The 25,209-nt window shown below is 51.2% G+C and overlaps 2 protein-coding genes across 8 annotated transcripts in view; one reads left to right on the forward strand and one right to left on the reverse strand.

Annotated features, from left to right (window-relative positions):
- Positions 1-3,609: 3,609 nt before the first annotated feature.
- Positions 3,610-25,209, forward strand: part of SEPTIN11 (septin 11) — a 77,983-nt gene continuing 56,383 nt past the window's right edge. For 5 of the 7 annotated variants that reach the window (XM_051619473.1, XM_051619472.1, XM_051619471.1 and 2 more), the window contains exon 1: positions 11,741-11,830. In XM_051619473.1, the coding sequence (XP_051475433.1) occupies positions 11,768-11,830 (63 nt within the window). In that variant the 5' untranslated portion in view covers positions 11,741-11,767. Of the gene's footprint in view, positions 3,658-11,738; positions 11,831-13,528; positions 13,630-25,209 lie in introns of those variants that run through there. The other 2 variants (XM_051619470.1, XM_051619476.1) reach the window with 2 other exon arrangements.
- On the reverse strand, positions 6,305-8,774 carry SOWAHB (sosondowah ankyrin repeat domain family member B). Its single transcript, XM_051619468.1, has one exon. It carries the CDS (start codon positions 8,696-8,698, stop codon positions 6,437-6,439), a length of 2,262 nt encoding a protein of 753 aa, XP_051475428.1. The 5' UTR covers positions 8,699-8,774; the 3' UTR covers positions 6,305-6,436.

Raw genomic sequence — 25,209 nt, forward strand, 5'->3', positions numbered from 1 at the left:
ATACTTCATTATGCAAATGGACTGTTTTATACATGTTCGATTATATAAGTTAATCACCTTCCAGTGTTTGCCTGGATTTGCATTTTACACTTCAATATTTCAGCACATGCCTAGCAAAGGTCTTCCTGCCTTGGCAGTGACTTGGTGCCACTTGTCCCAAGCACAGACATTAAGGGACAGGATGTATGTAGGGCAATTTTTGGGGGTCAAGTCAGGGTCCCGCCGTGGCTCCCCAGCCTGCATGCATGGATGCATGTGTGGGCAGAACCAGAGACCCTGGCATAGCCAGGCAGAGCTATACAGAGCAATCCACAGGGACAGGAAGGGTTTTCCCTTGGGTAAAGTCACAGGGAGATGGAAGCAACAAGAGGAAATACACGATGGCACAGAGGAGGGTCTGTTGCTGCCCCCAAGCCCTGCAGGCTGCAAACAAGCAGTAGCATTTGCTTTTCCCTCAGGCCCTTGCTCTGGAGCCCCACTGTCTCCCCTAGCAGGCTTGCAAACCACCCAGCTCTGAGGACAAACCCTGCCCTCATCCTTATCAGCTCCCTGTGTTGTTCTAGGGCCAGGAGGAGAAACAAACCACAGGACCAAGTGCTGGCTCCTGGTGGCTTAAGGTTAGGGTGCCAAAACAGCAAGGCTGCTATCAGCCCTCTAGACAAAGGCTGCAGCCCCGTGCACTCCTTCACCTCTGATAAGAGAGCAGCCCAAATCCTTGCACTTTAGATCCTGTCTCCAGGCAGTGCAAGAAGCACTAGTGAGATAAAGAGGGTGAAGTGCTTGTTATTGGAGGGAGCACAGCTCTGCATCCCTATGGCAGTAACACTCCCCACGAAGACCTGAGAGAAATTTCTCATCCTATGAGCAAAACTCAAGACCTTTCCTTTGCCCCTAAACAATCCCTTCTGTTTACCAGTGACATGCAGCTCCCAGGTGGACTTTGGACAACCTGTGATAATGCCTGCTCTGTGCTTGGCTGTGCAAAGCTATTTGTCCCCTGCTGAGTTAGTATGGGACTCCAGGCCCAAGACACACTAACACAAATTCTTCTCATTCCCACTTTCACTAGAATATTCTGGTCTACATTAAAGACCCTAAAATACTTCCTCTGCTATCAGTTTCATCAGAATATCTCAAATCTAGAGCTGTGTCTCAGGAAAATGGAAAGACTGAAGCCAATAACCATCTATACAAAGAGCCAGCAGCAAGGGGGAAGCTGCTGTGACACTTCTTGAAGGACTTTGGTCATTGCTTCCCACAGCAGCATTAGAAATGCAAACCAAGGCCAGTCTCCACAGACTGACATGCTTGTGTAGAGGAGATTATGAATAGTTTTGATGGGTGTTTCCTTCATAACAGAAACTATGACTTCTTAAAGATTCATTTTAAATAGCTTGTAGCCTTTGAACACACAGAAGGCATCTACCTGTAGAACACCATCACACAGGGAGGCAAGTGCACCAGAAAACTTTATCAGACCAACCTGCCATGAGCAGCTTTGTGCTTTCCTTCAGTGCCATCAGAGCTAAGAAAAGGTAAAGGTGCATTCCACAAACACAGAGCTTATTTTGCTTCTATTTTATGAACAGACTGTACAGTAAAGTCCTGATAAACATTACGAGCTTAGTTGTCTTGACTTGACCAATACAGATTTAAAGTACTGTGAGCCTCAGACTTATTTAACCCATCTATTTATCCTTTTTAAGTTTTCCCTAGAAGCAAAACACAACTCTGCTAGGTTTGTTTTTTCCAAAATTAGCTCAACTAGAGCATAAACATACTGCCCCAAGCACAAAACAATACCCAGAAAATTAGCTACCTTTTCTTCTTACTTTGCCATCCTGCTGCTCCCCAGGTAAATTCCAACAAGACCCAAACTTCAGAAAAATACCTCCACATGAGAAAAAAAGATAGCCTTTCCCAGCCTCCTTTTAAACAGATCTTGGCCAGCCTGAGGCTGTATAAGGGGATAGGAACCTTTATTCACTTAAGCTGTGAGGATAATAGGGAATGGGTAAATGAGTGAAGGACAGTGGTAGGTTTTCTGAGAAGTTTTTGAGGTGTGACTTTTATCACTTGTTCCAATGTTTTTTGATGTTTGAAAGCAGACAATTTCATTTAGTAATTTTTAATTTTTTTAATACCTGCTGATAAAAAGTTTTGGTAGCTTGCTTTGATAGGCTGTCAATGAATATTTTTGCTGGAATAGTTTACATTGATAGCTTAAAAAATATTTTTCTCTCTTTTTATTAATGGTAAAACACAGTTCTGTTTGCTTAAATACTGTCACGTTGGGAATGAGGGATATTAACTTAGCTAAACTGGGAGTTCAACTTTTAGTGCTTTTTTAGCGTGGCTCAGTTTTTAAAGACAATATTTTTCCCCCCCTTAAAGGCTGACAGTTCTCATTTTAATGGAGAGACTTAGGCTGGATAAAATTGTGCAGTTAATTGTTTTTTTTTTCTTGTAAAACCCACCCTGCTAACCTGCCAGCAGGTATTGCTTGTGGTAAATGCCATGTTGTAGCAGTAGTAAAGCATGGCAGTTTGTTACCAGCTTCCTGCTCTTAGATTGGGAAGCTTGGTGTAGATTTGGTGTGTTTGTGGATGGGAAGCTTCTCTCCAATGGAAAGCTTTGGTTTCCTGGATGGGAGTAGCTTCGTATTTTCAAATTACAGCTCTGTCACAAAATCATAGAATCGTAGACCAGTTTACATTGGAAGGGACCTTAAAGATCATCTGGTTCTAACCCCCCTGCATGGGCAGGGACACCTCCCACCAGCCCAGGCTGCTCCAAGCCCCATCCAACCTGCCCTTCAACACTGCCAGGGATGGGGCAGCCACAGTTTCCCTGGGCAACCTGGGCCAGGGTCTCCCCACCCTCACAGTGAAGAATTTCCTCCTCATGTCTCACCTCAATCTCCCCTCTTCGAGTTTTAATCCATTCCCCCTTGTCCTCTCACTACAAGCCATTGGTTTGAGAAGACATTATTTTGGGCTTCAGTGACAAAGACCCTGTAGGCAAAGGACAGTTGGTGACTAACCAAGATACTTCATTAATAGCTGAGCAATTGCATCAGACTTGCCAGCTCGCCCGTGCAACTTCTATTAGTAAAGGCTGCAGCAGGAATCTAATCAGAGCCACAATTTGGGAACATAATTGAGACCTTATCAGAAGCCACATGAATCGAGATGAACATCCAGCTCTGCTGCTGTCTGCCCTCAGCAGTGCAATGAGTGGATGTGAAAGCATGTGCCTCAGGAGCAGGGAGGTGGGGAGAAGAGGGGTGCCATCACCATGGCTTGGTAAGGCTCGGGGTTCACAGGCTTGGCAGTATGTGACAGGCAAAGGCTACTGTATGAGAAAACACTCCACTCCTTTGAAGGACGTGGCCTTCAGAGTACAAAGCAGTTGGTTAGAGATAAGCATTGGAGAGCAGAGTGATGGACTTTATCATCATCAGCTGTCAAGTGGGAGGGGTGTTTTCAGAAGCAATGAGAGGAGAGGGCAGAGTCCTGCTGTGCATTAATCCATGTCATGTCCTGTGTTTCAGGGTGGTGCAAAATCAGATGCCTGGATTGGGTGTGAGGCCACGTCCACCTGCAATGAGGAAATTGCAGCCTGCACAGGTGTGGAAGGTGCCAGGCAGGCTGACGAGTAAGTAGCAAGGAGATCAGGAGTGCTTTGAAACAGAGATGCTCAGGCTGCATGTGTGTGTATGTAGGGGTGCATTGTTCCTGGCAGACTGCAGCTAGGATGCCTGGCATTGCCCTGCCTGCCTGATGCTCCAGGGTGACAGTCTGATTCCTCCAGGCACAGCTGATGAAAGATCTGGCCCTGCCCTTCACAGTGGCTGGAGATGTGTTTCGTGCTGTCCATTTCTTATTTCACCAGCAGAAAACTTGGAGAAGGAGGCTTTCCCATGGCTTTTAACCCATGAGGGTGAGTTAAAAGAGTGGTTATTCCCAGAAGCAATGACTGACTGCTGTTAAAAAGTGTGGTGTAGGAGCTGTGCAGTATTACCCATGTTAGCAGTCCAGGAACTCCTCAGTAGTCCTAGGGTAATAAATCAGAGTGAATGCACACTGAATCCAGTAGGGAAGGAGTTTTTTGCTCTTTCAGGCTTCCCAAGGGTTATTTTGTAGTTTAAAAATTGGAGAAAGCAGCTTGTCTGTGTCATCTCAACAGGCAAGCAAACAGTGGACCCAAGTGATTTCACAGCTCATTGTTAGACTGCTGAACTAAATACTGCTGGGAGAGAAACTGCTCTGAAAAAGATGACAAGGTCTGCAACAGTGTGCAAGGGGAAAAAAGGGGGCTGGGGCTAGTTAGATTTGCGTCATGGAGAAAGGTCATGGAAAGGCTGTAAAATGAGAACCCCAAGGTAACGGTGTCCTTCTTGGTCTTTGTCTTAGTAACACTGGAGATAATAAGGAAAAAACACCTTATTATTTGGAAGCTGTAGATAGCTGTGGAGCAGAAGCATGCTCCCCTGTAGACAGCTCTGGTCAGCTCACAAACTTCTTTCCTTTGGGCTTTCTTCCCTGAAGCTTGCTGTACATGAAGGCTCTAGTGGCATCTCCAGTACCATCTGTCAACAGGTTGTATTTAAGAGCTGCTTGCTGAGGCTCTTGGAAGGCTCCCTTCCCCGAGGTGGTGCATGATATGAAACGTGACAATGGCTCTGAATAGCGTGGAAAAGACTTCAGCATTTTACCAGGCAACAGCCACTTTGGATATTCAGGCTGATTTAGGCTGTAACCCCTAGTTGGATCCATGGGAGGAATGATTGTGTTCACAGGACATTGCCTTGGTTTACTGAGGTCTTTCCCCTGTGAAAGGGTAAAACCAGGCTGGGAAAAGCCCACAACCTTTTGTAGCCACGGAGTCAGGCAGTGTAGCTTCCCTTCTGCAGGAAGGAGTTCCTCCCTCAAATAAAGCCCAACAAAGTGAAGACCTCAATTAGTGCTTGAGCAAGGACTCGAGGCATTCCTTGGCATGCATGTTATGCAAGGGTCAGGTTCTGCTGCCCTGATTCCGGTTCCTTCCCGAAACTGCAGGCATTTTAGGCACATGCCTCAAATACATGAGCAGTCCCACCTACTGCTCTGGTCTGCCCCAAAGTGACCCACTGACCAGAGCCACCAGCCTGAGTTTCACAAGCACTGACACCCACTGGTCCTATATCTGGGTTCACCCAGCAGCAGGAGCATTGAGCAGGCAGTGATCTATCCCTGCCTCGTGGATCTTCACTCTCCCTGCCTTCGTAAAGGATCTATAGGAGAGCCAAATTAGATGCAAGCTCGTTTATGCTAAACCGGAGAACAGAGTACGTTATAGGACCCCAGCAATCCAGTGAGGTTTGTAAAGCCAGCTTGTTATTTGTGGGCTCTCAGGAATGGCTGCACTGGACGTGTCTTCCCTGCACTTGGACCCCCAATCCCACCAACTCCTGTCACACAAACACAATTTAGGGGTGAGGCCTCTGGGGAAATGCAACTCTGGCTGTCCAACTGCCTTCTCCCTGCAAGCTTGGGACCCGCAGCACAGCACAGCTCCTTTTCTGCCCAACCCGTGTTCCTGCAGCAATGCTTTCCATCCCCAGGCTAGGGAGCTGGGCTCCTGTCACAGCACAGGTAGCACTTCCTGGTCCTGCGGTGTGAGGAAAGGGACTGGAGGTGCAGGATGGAGGTATCAGTGCTGCCGGGCAGCCCGGGGCAGTCGTGGGGAGGAGCAGGGCTGCGGGGCTGCCCTGCATTCCTTTCTGCATGGGCTGGTGGGCAAGGCGGGCTGAGAAACGGAGTGGGTGTGTTACACACCCTCCTCGACACCCTCCTCCTCCGGGCTTTCCAGCTGACACCCTCTGCCACAGCCAGTTGCTTTCTGAGGACGCTTGCTAGAAGGCTAGACCTTGATCAGCTGCATTTTTTTTAAAGTAGGACTTGGCCTTAATCTGTTGGGATTAAAAAGGGATGCAATCTTAGCTACTCCCCAGAATTTAGGAAGTGTAAACAAGCGTTTTGCAAACCTCAGGACCAACAACACCCTGTCGCTGTAAGCAAAAGCCAGTACTCTGCCCTGGTTGGGCTGAGAGTTTGACACGGGAGTCTGAGACCCCAAACCCACGGTCCCACTAACGCTGGTGACTGTGGCTGCACCCAGCAGCTGGTGCCTGCCCTGTGGGGTGCACAGGACTTGCCGACCAAGGACTCTGCTTCCAGCAGAGTCGTCGCATCTGCTCGCTGGTAGAAAAGTGAGAAACGGGGGAGGGGGGGGAGGGCAGAGAAGCTCAGACAACGGCTCGTTGGATTAATTTAAAAGTACATTCTTTGACAGGTTCGATCTGTTTCACAGCTTTTTGTTCTGCCTGCTTGGCTTCATCTCGTGGATTGGCCACCAAGGTGCCATCTCCACTAGTCAGGGGAAGCCAGGGAGCTCAGTCGCTCTCGCTGCCCGTTCGGTGGGAGGCAGCCCCGCGGCCGTGCTGCAGCCTGAGGCAGGCAGGCAGCGCTGCCCTGCCTGCCGACAGCGAGACCTTGCTGGCAGAGGACACGCTGCGGGCCAGGGGCTGCGTGGGGAACATGATGGTGCCTCTGGGTGCCTCCAGGAGCTGCCAGATCTCCCCCGAGGTGGAGCTGCCCAGGTACTCCCATGGCCGGCGCCCGCTGCTGTCCCGCACCTGCACCTGGCACCCCAGCTGCAGCACCAGCACCTTGATGACAAGCTGGTGGCCGTGTATGGCAGCCAGGTGCAGAGGAGTGTACCCACAGCCCGAGCGGGCGTCCACGTCCAAGGCCAGCCCAGCCTGCTGTGCTGCTGCTGCCAGCTCCTGCAAGCCTGGCCCGTCACCGTGCTTGGCCAGCCAGTGGAGGACCGTGAAGCCTGACATGAAGTCCCTCTGCAGGGCCAGCTCTGGCTCTTCCAGGAAGAGCCCACGTACCTGCGCCCAGCACCCCGCTGATGCTGCCACTAGCCAGGTGTGCTCCCGCTGCCCCAGCGGCACGGCCAGCGCCCGGCTCGGGACATTCCTAGGCGAGCTCTTGGAGGGCATGGTGCGGGGCTGCTGCCCACAGTCCCCTGGCAGTGATGGGGGCATGCCCTGCACCTCCAACAATGCAAGCTGGCACCTGATGCTCCTGAAGACAGGCAGGGGTGCTGGGGGGCTGCTCTCTGGAGCCTGGGGCCCTGTGGGGCCCTGTGCTGGCAGCAGGGACTGGGATAGAGGTGGCCTGGCAGAAGAAGGTGGCCGCAGGGACTGGGATGGGGGTGGCTGGGTGAGAGACTGCGGTGGGGATCGGGATGGGGATGGCCCGGTGGAGGGCAGCACCCCAGGACCTGGTGGCAGTGGCAGGGTTTGAGATTGGGTTGGTCCGTTGAGAATCAGCACCCTGCGTTCCCTCGGTGGGGACCGGAACGGCCTGGTGGGGAGCTGCTGCAGGGACCTGGACTGTGATGGGGGCAGCCTGGTGGAGGGGAGCACACCTGGAAGTGGTGGGGATGGGGAAGGGCTGGCAGGAAGCGCCTGCAGGGAGCGGGAGAGGGGCAGCACCCCCGGGGTGGACAGCAGCAGCAGGGACCGGGTTGGGGGGGGCTGTGGGGACCGAGATAGGTGAGGCCGGGTGGGGGACAGCATCCTGGGGTCCGATGACAGCACGGCGGGTGCCCGCCCCCCTGGACCTGCTGAGGGCGGTGAGGCTTTCAGTAGAGGCATCCTGGTGGGGGGCTGTGGCAGAGGCGGTGGCTGAGGCAGCCGGTCGGGGGGCAGCCCCCCGCGGCCCGATGGCAGTGGCAAGGACTGGGTTGGTGTCGGCCCTCTAGGGCGTTGTGGCGGCAGGGACCCAAACGGGGCTGATCCAGGGAGAGGCAGCACCCCGGGGGCCGGGGGCAGCGGTGGCGATGGCGATCGGGACGGTTTGGCAGCAGGCAACCGCAAGGTCTCGTACGGGGGTGGCCCCAGGGGGGTCAGCGCCCCGGGACCCAAGGGCAGCGCCGGGGGCTGGGAGCGGGATGGCCCGTCGAGGTGCAGCGCCCAGGGACCCGACGACAAGGGCCGGGACCGGTAGGGGGGCGGCCCGGCGGGGAGCGGAGGGGAGCGGGTCCGAGGGGGCGGCCCGGCGGGGAGCGGCGGGGTGCGGGTCCGAGGGGGCGGCCCGGCGGGGAGCGGCGGGGTGCGGGTCCGAGGGGGCGGCCCGGCGGGGAGCGGAGCCCCCGGGCCCTGGGGGGCGGCAGCGCGGAGTGCCCGGCGGCACTCGCAGCAGGGTCCGCCGCGACCCCGGGCCGCGCAGCCCCCCGCCACGGTGGCCCCCGGGAGCTGCCCCCCGCCCGGCCGTCCATTTGTCACCGCTTGCCCCGGGACACCGTGCCGCCCGTCGGGGTCGCTTCGGGGCGGCGGCGCCTCCTTCTCTTCCTCTTTCTGCTGCTCCTCTGCCGCCGGAGGCAGCTCCTCGTCGAGGAGGTCGCGGTACCTGCGGCGGAGGACGATGTCCTTGGAGGCGCCGGGGGAGGCGGCGGGGTGGACGGTGGCCAGGGAATTGACGAGGCTCTTGAAGTACTCGCGGCGCTCCCGCCGCTGCTGCTCGGTCAGCGCCGGGTCGCGGAGGAAGCGCTGGAAGTGGCGGAGCAGCGCCGCGTTGGGGGCTCGGCCCCCGGCCCCCCAGAGGAAGTCCAGCACGGCCTCCTGGCTCAGCTCCCGCGCCATGCTCCGGAGCTGCCGGCTCTCGGGTTCTCCTCCTCGGTTGTTCGGTGCTGCACGTCGGTGCTCGGCGCGGCGCTCAGGTGCGCGGCGCTGCCGCGGCGCGGAAACCCGCCTCCGCTTGGCTGGGCTTCCCCGCCTCCTCCTCCTCCTCCTCCTCCGCAGCCGGGCAGCCACCCCTCCCCGGTTGCCTTTGCCCGGGGTGGCGGCCCGTGGGGCTGCGTGGCTGGGGTCACAAGGGTGGGAGCCGGTTGGCAGTGAAGGAGGGGGGGGGCGGGTAGAGGGGCTGGAGGAGCCTTCCTAGTGCCCTGGGAAGTATGAGGCTGATCTGCCGGCATGTGGTGGGGCGAAAGAGATCAGTCATGATGTCAGTGAGCGGACAGGAGGCGATGGGCACAAATCGAAATGCAAGAAATTCCATTTATCTGTGGTTTACAGTGGGGGTGGTCAAGTACTGGAGCAGGTTGCCTGAAGAGGTCGCGGTCTCCATCCTCAGGGACAATCAAAGCTCCCCTGGCTGCAATCCTGCTCTGGGTGACCCCGCCTGAGCAGGGGCTGGACCGAACCATCTCCAGAGGAGCCTTCCAGCCTGAACCTCTCTGGGATTCTCTGATTTAGGAAAACGGGTCATAGATACAGTAGTGTGATGTGGGTAGCTGTTACAGCTGTGAGTAGGGTTGTACCCGTGAACTACAACCACACAGAAATACCGAGAGTGCCTGGAGTCAAATTATATCTCATATCATCTCGGTATTCGCTGTGTGGCTGAGGTAGGTTGGACACTAGAGTGGGGATCTAACGTTGTTCTGTATTCCTAATGCTGTTGTCACAGAGTGTACCTTACAGCTGAGAGGGATGGATGAGATCAGAGCCCGAGTGGGCAATGTGCCCTGTAGGTACCAAACAAATGATGGTCCCAGCCCCAAGGAGTTTGGGGAGTGAGTAGTGGGTGGAATGTGTGGGAGAGAGGGTGTTTTGGGTTTTCAGTCTTACAGTCAGGGAAGAGAGACATGGGGGACTGAGCTCACTGGCTTTAAAGAGCTCTGGATTGGGCTCTAAATCATGCTCCAGAAATCATCTCTGCTGCAGGCTCCTGGATTTCCATGAATATTTTTAGCTGCTTGTCACCTGGGCAGCTGGAATATCCTCCAGCAAACCCAGAAGTGTATGCAACCTTCACAAACCCCAGGAGGAGATGACAATAGTCGGTGTGTACCGACCTGTGATTTCTGTTTTGGTGACACAAAGCTTTAGGATAAGTGTTAAGGTTCAGACCCTGCAAGCACACGCAAGAGTGAATGTGTGTGACAGTGTTGCTCTCCAGTAAGCGAACTACACCTCGGTGCTTTTGTATTGCCGACTCTGAGCTGTTACTTTCTGCTGCAGTACATTATCAAGCCACTTTGATAATGGATAAATTGCCCCGTGGAGCTTCAAGACTGCTAAACTGTAACCTCTGGAGTGGTGGGAGCAGCTGTAAAGAAACTTACAAGTTTTTAGGTTAGAAGTTACAGTTTAGGCAGGATATCAGAAGAGTTTCTCAGTGTGCCAAGATCTGGGTTGCTTGGGTAGCACAGCAAGAGAAACTGCACTACGTGCTCTGCCACATCCTGCTTTTGGTTTTCCCTGTGGTGTTTATTGTAGGAGAGAGGTGCTCATCCGAGTAGGGTGCAAGTGCTGGGAAAAGGGTAAGGGTCCTGTTAATATTTTATCATTATGTGGGTGCTTTTGGTACAGTTCTTCAAGGCATAAATACCTTCCCTCTTCTTCTGCTGAGCCCTGAGCTGCAGCCACAATTCTGTGTTTGACAGCAGCAAGCTCTTGGAGGAAGTGAATGGAGCATCATGATATAATTGTCATCACGGATAAGACAGAAGGGTAGGTTGTGAAGATAAAAAATCCAAGTAAATAACAGTGGCAAATGACAACACTACTATGAAAGTGTTGTTTTGGTTTAATGGAGTAAGCCATCCATGATGTCCTATTTTCATTCCAACATCCTTGGAGGTATTGCCTTGCTAACGGTGAGCTTAGCTTTGACTAAAAAAATAGACGTTTTTCTCCTGACAAATGTCAGCTCTCACCCTCTAAACTTTCTTATTGAAGCTAATGAAACACACTTGGGTAACATTAAGCGACTGCTGAAGTACCTGCTGGACTGAGACTGGCACTGAATGCTGATGCTTTTGCAGTGCTGAAGTTGGAGAAGCCTCACTGAGCTTGTTTCAGTGCATTGGGTTAAACTAACACTTCTCACTTAACAGTCACTACTATCCCAAAAAACATTTTGGGATTAAGGGGGTATAATGCTGCATTCAGGCAAGGAGAAGCCCAGCTCTACTACCTGGAATTGCTTCATTGCCTACTTCATGCTAAGAGGTTTAAAGAGACTCTTGTTTCCCCTTATGCTCTAATGATTTACCCTGTCTGCAAATCGGTCCCTTTTGGTTGTAGGTAGGAGTCTGCAGCGTGGCTGAATTTACCCTGGTCTCACCCTCTTTGGGACTTCTGGACACAGCAGGTCTCTTGACTCTGGGTGAAATTTGAGTGAGTTTTGAGTAGTGCTAAGGAGGCAGGATCAAGCATTGCTTCAACATTAAAAAAAAAAAAATTAATAAACCCACCACTTAGTCTTGTAGCTTCCTATTGTGCAAGAAGATGTTGCCTTCAGGGAGCTATATACCTGTGTTCTTTTTAAAAACAGGAAATAAATTAACCCAACTTTTATGTCTACTTGCATATTTTCTCATCCTATGCAATCTGACACATTGCCCCACAGCTGACACAAAACCTTCTTAAAGCACTGATGTGCTGTACCTGCAAAATGAGGCAAAACAGCTTTGGAAAAATGGAAACAGGTCTCTAGAATGAGGTTCTGGCAATTCCCTTTGCACAGGTACCGATTTGTTGGCAGCAGTTATGAGATTTGCAGGAGCAAGGGGGCTGCTTCCCACTGAACTACAAGGAACTACACTAGCTGAGATCTAGAAAGACTGCAGAACATTTATTTGTCTTGATGGTGGTTTTTGTCTCCCTGCTCTTTCAGCATGAGCAGCCATACCCAGGAAGGTCTGTATGCATGAGTATTGGATGAAACTCAGCCACAGCTCTCCCAGCTTCGGACCAGGGAAGGACACGGTGAGTCACATTAAGGATTTGCAGAAAATTAAGATCTTTGCTTTAGTAGGTTACCCTTATGCAGGAGTATCGTGTGTGCCTCCAGTTCAGCCAAGGGGAAGCAATGTCTACCTCACCCACAGGTGCAACGAGGGCAGCTCTTTAGAGATGATCATCAGGTTTCCACTAGAGGCTGCACTGGTCTGAGCACATCTCCCAGCACAGGCATGCTCAGCACCTCCTCACCTGCAGATGTGCATGCTGAAGGAACTTGCTACAAGAACATGAGTCTAATATAGCAGCCTCCCTAGGGTATTAACAGTAATGCCTAACACATATGGGGAATAAAAGCACTGTGTCAACTATGTAAAAGTTTACTGGTAGAAACCCCATCAGGGTTTTTGGGTGTAGCAGTTTTGCTAATGATGGCTGCACCTGTGCCCAGTTAGGGGCAGCTGCCCCAGGTTCAGCTCCTCAGCCCAGGGGAGGAGCAGAGCCAGGCAGTGCTTGTGCCCTTCCTTTGGTTTCTGTTTGGTCTGGGGGGTTGTGGGAGCAGGTGTGGGTGGCTGCTCTCAAATATCAGCTCTTGACACCTTCAGAACTTCATGAGATGGAAATGCCTGGACTTCCTAGCCTTCTATGGCCCTGTGTTTCTTTATAGTGGTACAAAACCAGCTTCTGGAGTGAAAGCCTTGAGGTTAAAGGTTGCATAAGTAGTAAGTGTGTCCCTGAGGTCTATTAACTTACTACTCTTGGTCATCTATTTGTGGGAGGTGCTCTCAACTTTATTCTTTTGGTGTTTTGGGTTGGGTTCTGCAGCTATTCACACAAGGGGGTAGCTTTGGTGTGTTTGCAATTCAACATAACCTTCACATGTGCAGTAAATCAGGTCTCTCTCATAGCCTTTTTGGGTTTTATGCTGTGGTTGCTGCAGGGCCCTTCACTGCTGCCTTGGGTGAAGAGTTGAGAGCAGAGCTGCATTTTTAGCCCTAAGACTCTCACCTTTGCAGGTGAAGGGGTGTTGTGGTTAAAATCAGGACACTAAACATTTTTTTCAGTTGGAGCAGCAAGGAGCTGGCTGTGAGCTAGCTTCATCCATCTGAATTACTTACTGGCCACCAGGGCATGACTTGTAACCGCAGCGTGGGTGCGTTTGGCAGAGGGGGAGAGCTGAAAGAGGGGGGAAAAAAGAGGGGTGAGGTGCTTGGTTTTGCCCTCTGTGCGGCGTGAGTGGCTTCTGTTGGCAAACGGCCCCAGCTGCGGAAGCCCCTGCCTGCCTGCCTGTGACAAACTCCTCTCTGCTGAACCCCTGTCCTCCTTTTGAACCGAGCTGGTAGGAGGAGGACCTTGCCCGTAGTTTTGGCCATCTCTTCGCAACGGCCCCCGGAGCAGCTGGGTCTCTGTGCTTCCAGCTGTTCCCCCCTGTAGCCGTGGGGCTGCGGGAGTGACACGTTGAGGGGAAGAGCGAGCGGGCCGGGGAATAGCGGGCAGGGAACGGGCCGGGCTCTCCCTCCCCTCGCCCAGCCGGACTGCGGGGCAGAGCAGCGCGGTCGCTCCCCGGAGGACTCGCTAAGAAGGGGATCAAGCTGCAATGACTGCCGGCGACGGAGCGCAGCCCGGCCCGCTTTCGGGGTCCCCGGGGCGGTGCCGGGGATGGGCGGGGGGGGTCCCGCCGGGGTCCCGCCTCGCCGCCCGGCCCCTTTTGCGTTGCGCATGGGCCCTCCCCTCGGGTGGCCATGTTGCAGCCCTAAGCAGCCAGAGCCGAGGCGGCGAGAGCAGCGCTCTGCACCGCGATGGCCGTGGCCGTGGGGAGACCGACGGTGGGTGACGGCGTGGGGAGCCCGGCCGGGTGGGCTGCGGGGCTGGGGGCTGCGAGGAGCCCGGCCGGGTGGGCTGCGGGGCTGGGGGCTGCGGGGCTGAGCCCTGCCGGGTGGGCTGCGGGGCTGGGGGCTGCGGGGCTGAGCCCTGCCGGGTGGGCTGCGGGGCTGGGGGCTGCGGGGCTGAGCCCGGCTAGGTGGGCTGCGGGGCTGGGGGCTGCGGGGAGCCCGGCCGGGTGGGCTGCGGGGCTGAGCCCTGCTGGGTGGGCTGCGGGGCTGGGGGCTGCGGGGCTGGAGCAGGGGAGGGCAAGGCAATGCCCCGGGCGCGGTGCTCGGGGTGAATTGCCCTGGCGTGCGGTGCCGGGGGTTTGTAGAGGTGCGGTGGTGCCGGGGGATGCCTCGTCGAGGGTGGTAGGGATGCAGCGCGTGTGATGCGGAGGGTTGCGGGGGTGGCCCGGTGCGGTGCGCCGGGGAGGAGCCGCCGCCGCCGCCTCTGCCCGTTCCCGCAGAACGAGGCGGGGGCCCCGCGCGAAACTTTTTCGCCCCGGTTTGGGGCCGCCGCTCTTTGTTGCGGTGGGGCTGCGGCCGGCGGGCAGCTCCTCCCGCACCCCCTCCGCCTTGTGCCTCTCGGGACGGCGGGGAAACGCCGGGGGTGGTCCTCGGGCTTCTCCCGCCGGGGCCGCGTTTGGTGGCTCGCCGTGGGCGATTCTGCCCCGCCGGTTCCCGTGGGTGGGAAAACTTGGGAGTGGGGAGGGCTGTGCCTCGTCCCGGGTGGGCAGCCGGGCGGGGAGGTGCCCGCATCCCCCGGGGAAAGGCTTCGGGCGCTCGGCTGCGGCGGAGGTCACGGAAATCCCGGCGTGGAAGTCTTCCGAGGGGCACGCGTGTTCCGCATCTTCAGCGTGACCGTTTTCCTGGGGGGGTGGTGGCCGGGCGTTTTTTTACATCCACGTTGAGAAAGACAAAGGATTTCCCCACTTCACAGAGAGAAAGGGGGGAAAAAAACCCCAAACCCAAGCCCGCAAAAACTAACAGATGCTGTTCCCCGAAAAAAAAAATAATAATAATAATGTTAAAAAAGCGCCTCTGTTGCATCCAGCCTGCAGGAACGTGAATGAAACTCCACCGTGACCGGCCTGAATGCACTTTTGTGCATCGGCCGGGGGAGGGAGGGAGACTTGACTGGCTTCCCAGGAACTTTTTCAGTGCTTGGGAGTGAACCAGATGCTGTCCGTGAGCAGAGGACTTGCATGTGGCTTCTTCTCACAATGAGAAAATGGTCTGTGTTCAAGATGTTGCCAGGGTGAGACAGTTTCTTCTAGCATTTGTTAGGCACTTATGGATCTGCAGGGCTATATGGTTCCTCTGATGTGGCAAAGCAAATGTATGAAGATGGGGGTTAATAGTGTTCCTGGAGGTGGGGAAGTTATGCTACTAAGCAAAATAAGAGCTGATGTTTGTTAACAGGATACCTATAAATTATACCAGCTGTTTGTGAAGCTTTCTTCTGAATTGCTTCCTTGATCTTGAGGTCTAAAGCATGCTTAAAACTTGAAGTTTGTCTTTCAGCATAAGGAGATGCCTTGAAATCGCTGCTTCAGCTGGTTTTTAGGGCAGGCTGAAGGGTATTGCCAGCAGAGCTGTCTTGCTTTGTGTAGAGTAGAACCTTGCAACACGAATAGGTTCAGGAACGTGGCTTATTGCAAGACAAGACGTGATTGCTGTTTGTTCTGGTGTATGTTTTGCTTTATTTTTCTGTCTTTGTGTTGAACTGATGCCACTCCTCAGCCTCTCACATTTTTTTGGTTAATCCGAGTCCATGAGCAATATCTAAACAGCATCTACAGAGGGTTTGTTATCAGCTAAACTGAACATATATCTGTGTGCCACTGAGTCAAGTGTGACTGACTGTAAAGAAAAGCCTCCTTCAATGCAAGAAGCGTGTGTGTGTGGGAGAGGGAAGGATGAGGACACCCAGCTTCCCCTTAAGCAGCTGCTGGGCAGAGCATTTGTCCTCCAGAATCAGTGTGTTTTGGAGAAGCTCTTATCTTGGGATGATAAGAGAAGAAAGGACAGTGGGCTGACGTTCAGTAGGTGTTGTGGGGGGGGGGGGAGACGTTTTTCTCACATACCTTCTTATCTACTCCTCTCTGCTCCCACTTTTCTGCTGTTGTGTGGCTGGTGGGATGGGAGGGAGTTTGAAAAAATAGTTAATTATATGGCAGAGCAAGGCAAGGCCAATGAATGTTGGCATATCAGGCCTTCAACATGATAATCGTATCTGATAAGGGCCCAGAGTTGTGTCAGAGGGAGCATGGGGATAGAGGTAAAGGAAGGAGAAAAGGATAGAAGCAAAAAATTAGTCCGTTTGACTTGAAGCTAAGATAACATTCCTGAGTCACAGCCTTCAACGTCCTGGCAGGATATGACATTGTTAATTGTAAAAGCATGCATAAAAAAACCCCAGCTACAGCGAAGTGCTCTGAAGTGTCTGTGTTTAATTGTAGCCGAGCAGGGCGTGTTTTGGTGGGGTGGGAAGCTTTCATTTGCAGGCCCTGATCCCACAGATGGGAAGGCACATGTGTAGAGCACTGCCTGTAATTTCGTTTGACTTAATAGAGACTGATCTGGGTATGTAAATGTAAAGGCATGCATAAGCAAAGCTTTGGCAGGTTTAGGGCCAGGAGCTGCCATGGGACCTCTCAGCTGATGAAAGCCATGCATATACTTAAACATTGGGATGGAGGGATGCATGTGGTCATCTGTGCTGGCTCTGGATGTGAGATAAGCCACTTGCAGTCTGCAAACAGTTGAGATGTGTTAGACAGGGGACCCCCTTCCCCCTTCTGGGTGAATTCCCAGCACCTTGACCAGTGTTGGGTGGTTTCTCTGTAGTTCAGAACATGGAAGAGGGCTCTGATGTCCCTACTTTTTGTTTATCCTAAATATTTACAGCATCATAGCTTGGTCTGGTTAAAGGAGCAAAACTAATGTTTACTCATATGTACACTAACATACTTGCCTCCAAGTCAAACAAAAATTGAAGAAACATGAAGCTGGAATACAAGTTTTACATGGAGGCCATGGGTAATGTTATCTGAGAGATGAAAACAGCACAGTATATTCTTCCATCTGTTTGAAAATACTTGATAATGAGACTGCCAGTTTCCATAGAAGGTAGGGAATGAAAGGAAGCAACCAGAAGGTAGAATAGCATGGAGCTGCAGAATCTGGGTGCTTCATCTTTAAGCAGCAGATCTACCAACACCCACTGGGGTCAGCAAGAGCTGAGGGGGGCAGTGCCTTAGGAAAGCCACATCCAAGTGTCTTGGTGGGTAGAGCTGGGCCACCAACTGGTTTTTAGACTCTTGAGATGAGCACTGATAAAGGGAGATACACCTTTGTCTCTGTGTTTCTGCTAGCTGAGTGTCTGGTTGTCTTCACTGATGGGTGGGAGAAGAGCTATTGCAGGTTGAGAGTTGGGACTGAGAGAGGTTGGGAGATGAGGCAGGTCAGGGATGGACCCTAGGGTAGACTGCTTTGCTGCAGGCACAGGTCAGCAGTGCCCTGGCTACTTTGCAGCTCGCTGCTTTCCAAGTTAACTGCAAGGCTGAGCTGTCCCTGCTGTTGGGTATCCTCCAAAGAGCATTGCAGGGCTGTGGACTGTCCTCCCAGTGAACATGGCAATGTTGTGGGCTCGAGTGGCACTGTTGAGGCTGCCGAGATGGCTAGGGACATGGTTTTTGGCTTCCTTTCCTGCTTTCAGCTCCAAAGTTTGGCTTCTTGGGCCTGGCTCAGTTGCCTGCACCAGGGAAGTAGACCTGGCAGCACAAACAGAACTGCGTTTTAGTTCGTGAACTTTTAATTTCCTTTATTCACTTCAGTGCCTTGTCTGCAGTAGGAAATTCCTTCAGGCAGTTCTTGTTGCTCCTGTTGATGTTAACAATGGTGGGAACCTGCCTCGTCCTCGCCTTGTTTCCAGCACAGCCTCAGTTGTGCAGCAGGTTATGTGTCTAGCCCACCACAAGCTCAGGACCTCTAGCTTTTCCAGCATGAAATGAGCTGACCTGGAGTCAGGCTCTGATGGAGGTTTTTGGAAAATCCTTATTTTGTGTAAGTTAGATCATGGGGAATAAATCTTGGTAGGGCCTCTGAAATAAAGATGTAGATTGATTAAGCAAGCAGCATGAATCTGAGAAGTAAAATATTGACTCAGGGCTGAGGCATGTTTTATATGTCCCCTTCCCACCCCTACAGCCCCTGAGAGAGATGGTTTTGCTGGCTGGCTGCCCACTCTGGAGAGATTTGAGGCTTGTCACTCCTTTTGTACCCTTGGTTTGCTCCTTCCTCTTGAGGGAATGCTGAGAGCAGGGTCATGAGGCTGCCCAGTAGCTTGTGGCTTGTTTTGCAGGAGAGCTGCGAAGGGGACAGGGTCTTCTCTTGGCTCAGCAAATGCTTCTGCTTTGTCCAACCTCTTGGTTTGGCTCTGAGCTTCAGTCCTGTAAACCCCAATGGCTCTAGCAGGAAAAGGCCCTGAAGCAGTTTCAGCTCAGAGCAGTTGGGTGCAACCAGGTGACTTAAAAAGAAATGAAAAAGCCCTAGAGTAGTACTTCAAGCTTTTTTTAGGTACACTATCTAGCTGCCTTCACTTCCAGCTCTGTGAACAGCTCTCCAGCCTGCTGTAACAACTGATGCATGATAATGGTTCAGACAAACACCACGGTGCTGCTAGCATTCAGGATTTCATACTGGTGGGGAATGCTCCAGATCAGAGCCAGGAAATCAAGCTCAGGGTCTTGCTAGCTTAGCTAAGAGTGGTGGTAACAAAAAAATTACCCCAGAACTTTCTCCCTGTTTTGGAAGTGCTAGTTTTCATGGTGCCATGCAATGCATTTGGTGAGATGGGAATATGAGATGCTGGCTCTTGGCTGCTTCATTACATCTGCCTGGTTTAGACGTATCTGGGCCAGGACTTGAAGGAGTTGCCAGAAGACATATCTGGGCCAGGACTTGCAGTGGTAGCCAGAGCCATTTCCATCCATGGCTCAGGCAGGTGTGATTAACACGGATGGGCACTGCATGAGGTGGTGGAGAAAGAGCCATGAGAAGAAAAAGCTGCCCGTGGTTCTCCATTAGCAATACACAGCCCTGCTGAAGGCTTTCTCCCTGTGGCTGTGCTCTCTGCTCATCCAACAGAAGAGATACCCACTGCTGGCATGAAACATGTAGTCCAAATGTTATTATCACCATTTTGTTAGGAGTACAATTCTTTTGCTGAGCTCTACAATTGGTAAGTCTTAAGCTATCTTTGGGACTCCTTATTTAAAAAACACAGACTGTAGAAAAGTGGCTAAGTAGCCTTAGGATCTGAATTTGCAATTTGAGCTTTTGAAGTTGCTGCAAGTATGGAGGAGCTGAATCTTCTTGCAGGCTTAGGCTTTTTGTTCTCTTTAGTAGCATCCCACATAAGGTGATGGCAGAGAGCAGATTACTACGGGGGTTGCTTTTTTGGTTTTTTTTCTGTCTCAGCTTATAGCTTCTTTAGATCTTTTTATTATCTAATTGGATTTTCTGTTACAGTTTCTGCATCCCAGATTTATTTTCAGATGGGATTTAGCTGCTGGAAACATGTTATTAAAGTACTGCAATTGTGGGTTATTTCTTTACCAGATCTGGTCATGAATACTTGGCACAAGCTAATAGAAAAAGTCTTGTTTTAGAAACATTTTGGTTTTGCCACAGATGTTGTTTGCTTTGCCAGTGTCTCCTGAGAACTGATTCTTGTGCACAGCAGGAGTTCTGACAGGATTTTCTTCTGGAAATCTGCGTGCATCTCATGTATGTAATTCAGAAATTATATTAACCTCTTTCGCATGATGCGAGTGGAAGGGGAGAAAGAGTATTTTTGAATCCTGAGGGGGATTTTTGTAAATGGTTTGCAGGACTGTTTGGGGCTGTCTGTGGATCTGAAGCTGTTCTGCCAGGTCTGTGGGTGTTTTGCTGGGGGGTTAACTGGGTGCAGTGTAAAGTACAGTGTCCCATGGGAGCAAGAGGCTCCACAAAATCTATTTGCCAGACGCGTGTTGGATGCACTGAGTGTGCTAGATGCTTTAGTTAAGCACATTACCACGGCTTGAAATAAGTTTCTGACAGTTTGGTGCTGGCAGACTGTTTTTTGTCTGTAAACAAAATTAAGGTGGCAGAGGAGCAAGTTTGGGAGGCAGCTTGCTTGGCTTGCTCTGGGACAGTGTGAGCTTGTCTTTCCCTCTTCCACAGGGCAGCTCCATGGCTGATTGGCAGTGAAGTACAAGAGATCAAACTGCAGTAGAGATCAAACTGCAGTAGAGATCAAACTGCAAATCTGCTTTTCTTTCAGATAGAGGTTCCCACTTGTAGCTGCAGCCAAATCCTTGAATTTCAAAGCACACAAACAATCTCCTTTCAAGCCCTGTGAAAACCCATCTCCTCCAATCTGAGTCAGCCTGGGAGCTTTCGGCAGCATTCAGGTGAATGGAGAATAGCAGGGTGATGGTCCTGGTGTTATTTTTCCAGGAGAAAATTGGGCAGGCAACAGCCTGGCTTGAAAATGAGAAATTTGCAACCTGGGAAGGTGAAGGTATGTGGTTGTTGTTGACACTCGTTCTTGGCATCTCTCTGCAATAACGTGGATGACACCACATCCTCCAGATGTGTAGGAAATGGCCAGGGTTGCCAAGAAAGAGGTTGTGCATAAATGTAGTTGGATTTTCCTTTTCTTGCTGCTTCATAGGATTAAAGATTTTTCCTTTTCTGTTGTCTCCTTTTGAATTTAAATTTCTTGGATATCTGCAGGATGAGCTTAGAAACAGCATGACTAATGATATCTCAGTATAGCCTCTGTTCCTAGTTTGAGACGTCAGGGCTGGTATTTTCAGGAAGTGCTGAATTAAAGTAACTGGAAACAGTTCTCATTCTCAGCTTTTACAACTGGAAGATTAGGTGGTCACCCTTTGAGCAGGTATATTGCTAGCAGTGATTATAAGGCTTAACACAGCCATCTGGGACTGAACATATGCCCAGTCCTCAAATCTTCATGTCAAGACCCCAAAGAGGAGCAGAGATTTTGCTGGCTCATCTGGTGACTTGCTCTGGTGGTAAATCACACCACTTAGCCACCACATCCTTTGGCTGATTCTTTTTCCTCCCTCAAATCTGTTTTGTGTCCAGGTTGATCTATGGCAGGTCTCACTGCATTTTCTTTCCTGCTCAGCCACAATTCTCTGCCCTGACATTTTTTTGCCTGCATGTAAACACAAGGGTGAGAGGAAAGTAATTTCTCATTCATCTCAGGAATTTTCTGTAAAGTTTTCCCTATTTGTGGCCAGGTAGCTCAACTTGCCTCCTTTGTTAATAAAAGAAACCATGAATCCATGATTATGCCTTTGTTAGCTTATAGTATCAGCAGATTAAGATTTTTAATTACATTTGGAAATAGTTTTGTTCATTTTCTGCACATTGCACATAATTTTTGAGCCCAGAAAAATCCTTAATGCTTTTAAATTAATGCTTTTCTGTCACAAAGTATCTTTTATCACAGAAAATTCCAACCCAGTCTCATTCTGTTTCATCCATCTCATGAATATTGAAGATATAGCACTTTAATATGGCAGCTGCAGCAAAGCAGTGAATTTCAGCTAATATCTGACAACAGCAAGCAGAGATTAAATGGCATCCAAGGGAAATCTGCTATATATAAAGTAATTGGCATTTTCCGGGAGCTTTTGACCTAATTTATTTGGGTTTTTTTCTCCCCCTGCCCCCTCAGATCTGTCTTCAGAGGCTGGTGAGTTAGTTATCAGGATTTCTGAGCATTCAGCCTGCTTTTTGAGAAGGTGCTTGGTGCCAGCCAGTCCTCTGAGCACTCCTGGGGGTGAGAGGTGCTAAGCAGCTTTGGGGAGCAAGTTGACAGGGGCCTGAGGGTGCTCCTCCTGGTTGGTGTCAAGTCTGATGTGTGAGGGGTTCTTCTGGGGACTGGGTGGGAGAGAAATGTTGGAGCGTGCTGCCTCTGCCCCAGCCCCTGCAAGGTGCTATCCCAGAGTGCCCAGAAGCATTTTGGAAGTCTTGAAATGAGTCCCTGGCCAGAGTCTGGAGGTAGCCCTCCTTCCTAGCTCCAAGGGAAATCGTGCAGAGTGTTCCTGCCTTTCTCAGAGGTCCAGGTCTTGTGAGCAGCAGAGGGGGGGGGGGTTTGTGGCTGTAGCATAAGTCCCTGGTGTCCAGTAGAGGTGGAAGGTGGCAGCAAGGTCTAGGAGCTGCTTCACACTGGGGAAAACCTGCCTGTAAGGTCTCTGCTTTGGCCCTGGGCCAGCTCTTCAGTGAGGCGGAGGTAAACCCTTCCTGATGCTTGGCATTGCAAAGAAACTGGGCTGAAAGCTGAACCTAAACAGCTAGAGGAAGAAGTGCTTTACCTTCTGGGATGCGCAGTTGAAGCTCGCTGAACGGTTTAGTTACGTTTCTGATACATAATTGCCACGAAGCAGACCTTGGGTTTTGTGTTTCCAGGTAGCTGAACATTCACCCTGCTGAAAAGCACTTCTGCTTCTCAGCATTTGGAGTTATGCAATTATTCATGACTAGATCATGAATTACAAGAACCACGTGGGATTAGGGCTCGTGTGGCTGGCGTACTGCGAGTATTTCAGCTCCTGATTTGCTAAGTGGTCTTGGGCAAATACCCTCATGTTGGTACAGCTTTGTTTGTTTTGCCATTTGTAAAGCAGATGATCATTCCCTTGTTTGGTAAGGTGCAAAGCTGTGATCCGTGAGTTAAGGACATGACCACAGTCACCGTGACAAACCTAGTCCTGTTGCACCAAATCTAGTGAGATATTGTGGCACAGAAGCATTACCAGATCAATGCTTTTAATTAAGAACACTTGGAGAAAATATTTAAATAGAGTAATATGTAAGTTATGTTTTCAAGGAGACTTAACTAATAATTTCAATAAGGCTTAGAAGTGAACAGTGTGAATAACTCCACTGACCTTGTTTCTTTAGGTTTACATACGTGCAATTGAGGGCAGTTTTCATGTAGAGCATTCCTAAGACATGGTGAGTTTCTCTGTTGGAGGCCAGAACCACTTAGCATCAAAGCTGGAGGTGTTTCGGCTTTGTTGTTTAAACAAAAACATGATGTGAAATTGTAGCCTGATGTGTGACTACTGCCTGTCACATTTCTTCCCAGGCTTTGGCCTCACCAGGAATGGAGCTCAGAAGAGCAGTTCTTTTGTGGGATGTGCATGACTTGGTTTTGATATAACCTAAGGAAAACAATGGTTTATTTATTTATTTTTTTAATAGCCTAACCAAAGCAACCTGATGATTTCTTCCAGTGGGATGAGCCAGAAAGCTAGAAGTACAAATTCAGGCAGGCTAGCTGTGATACAGCTTGCGTGCAATGAAGGGAAGTATGAAGTTCAAATGGACTGAAAAATGGTTGATGTTTCTGGTGTGAAATAGGTGGGTGGTCCCTATGTAAAACACGTAGTAAGAGGTCCCAACAGAAGAGCATGCAGATGCTGTTCCTGTGCACACTGGCTGTGGTAAATGGGTCATTTTCTGGACTCTCTGTGCTGAAATATCTTGGCAGTTGAAAGCTATTCAGGGCACAGAACCTGGTGTTTGTGGTTTGGTGCAGTGCCTTGCAGAGGGGGGGTCATGGCCCCAGCATCTGGGGTTCAGTGGTGCTGAATGGTAGGAGGGAGATGACTGGATGAGTGCTGTCCTCCTGGCTCTTACGCAAGCAGGAAGACTGTGCACGTCTGCTGTTGAGGTCTGTGCTCCAGTTTGCACCCTTGGGAGCTACTGAGCAGCCCAAGGAGGTGCGAGTAAAACATGATGCACCCGAGGAGTGGCTGCTCTCCTGCTGGCACTGGCTCTCCCAGGGCCCACGTGCACTGGCCTGCTGCAGGACCAGGCTCTGGTGCCATGTTGGCACTGTAACGTGCAGAGTGGGAGCCTTGGGTGTACCAAGCCATCTCTTTCTGCTGCACAGTTGCGAGAGGAAGAGCTGGACATTAGCCTTCCTTTTTGAAGGCTTACTGGGTCCCTGGAGCAGTTACGTACCTGTCAGATCCCAGGTGCTTTGGGGGGTGAGCAACCATGCAGTGCTGCTCTGGGCTCTGTGCCTCACCTGCTGCTTTGAGGGGTGCAAAGGGTAGAGACTGCTCCATGTCCAGCCTTTGCAGTGTTAATGAGAAATACAGCAGCACAACACTTGCTTTGGTATCTCTCATTAAATGACTCAAGGCAAGGGCAAAAACGTGGGAATTGTGCCCCAATTTTGTGATAGGCAGATCTGCAGCCCTTGGAGTTGCAGAGCACATCAGAGCAGGGAGCTCCTTCATGTGCACTAATCCTGCCTAATTTTCTGCAGGAAACACTTGCACGGAGCAGCCTGAATTTGCCTTTGGGTATGTTTGTCTTCCTGAATCCATGAAGCTGTGACAGGATTTACCTGCTCTGTCAGATCTTCAGAGCCTTGCTGCTGTGGAGACACAAGGCACAGTGTCGGGGAGCCTGCTCCCTGGGCAGCACCCCTGCTTGGCTCCCACAGGCCTCCTTGCTTGACTCATGCTCAGCTGTTCCATGGTATGTGCTGGCACAGTTAGTTGGCCAAGCTAAACAGCTCTGTGCTTTGCTGACAGAGGGATGCCTTAGGTGCCCTGCTGCCTATCCTGGTGATGGCAGGAAAAAAAGGAATTGACTTGGAGCCTGGAAAAGAGGCTCTAGTCTGGGCAGCCTGTGGCCTGAGTGGGACAGGAGCTAATGGGGCCGTGCTCTGGTCCCAGTGCTCTGCCTTTGCACATCTCTCTGCAGGAGGGCAGCCTGCTCTGAGCTGCCTCTGTGCTCTCCTGCCAGGACAGTGGGATGAGAGGTGGCTGGTGTGCCTGGGCACTGGGTCACACTGCTCTGCAGTGACACCTCGTATGGGCACCAGAGGATGAGAAATCTGAGGCATGTGAATATGTGCAGCTGCATCATACAGTAACTGCAGGAGATGTGAGCTAAGGGCAGATCCTCTTGTTACTGTGACTCGGAGAAACAGACTTGCAGAGTGTTCCATTCTTCCCTTCCAAAAGTTGTCCTTGAGCCACGTATTGCAGCAGAGTGCCCTATGTGTTGTCATTACTCATAAGGTTGCAAGCCTTTGAATTATACCCAGTATGTGTTTAGCTTGACTATCTGGGGGAAGTCTGAGCAGCTGGACTGCTCAAGTGAGTAGAAGGCAAGAGAATTTCTCCTGTTGGGCTTCCAGGGTGTATTGAGGAGCAACACTAGTGCTGTGGGTTTAATTTAACACTAGTCTGTTATAAGCAGTAGCATGTATTGCTACAGCACAGGTCTTGACAGGAGGGCAGACATTTAAAGTTAAGTCTGGATCCAGCTGCTTTTGCTTTCCTTTAAAGCATGAGCATGACTGGGGTGGACAGTGCAAGCAGTGGCCAACATTAATTAATCTGTGGCAGTGGGTGCTGGATCTAGTTTAACCTCTTAGCAGGGCTCCATTGACAGCTAATGAAATGTTGAAGCAGCCTGTGTACAGAATAA

The sequence above is a fragment of the Apus apus genome, chromosome 4 (assembly GCF_020740795.1).
Source record: "Apus apus isolate bApuApu2 chromosome 4, bApuApu2.pri.cur, whole genome shotgun sequence".
Classification (NCBI taxonomy): Eukaryota; Metazoa; Chordata; class Aves; order Apodiformes; family Apodidae; genus Apus; species Apus apus.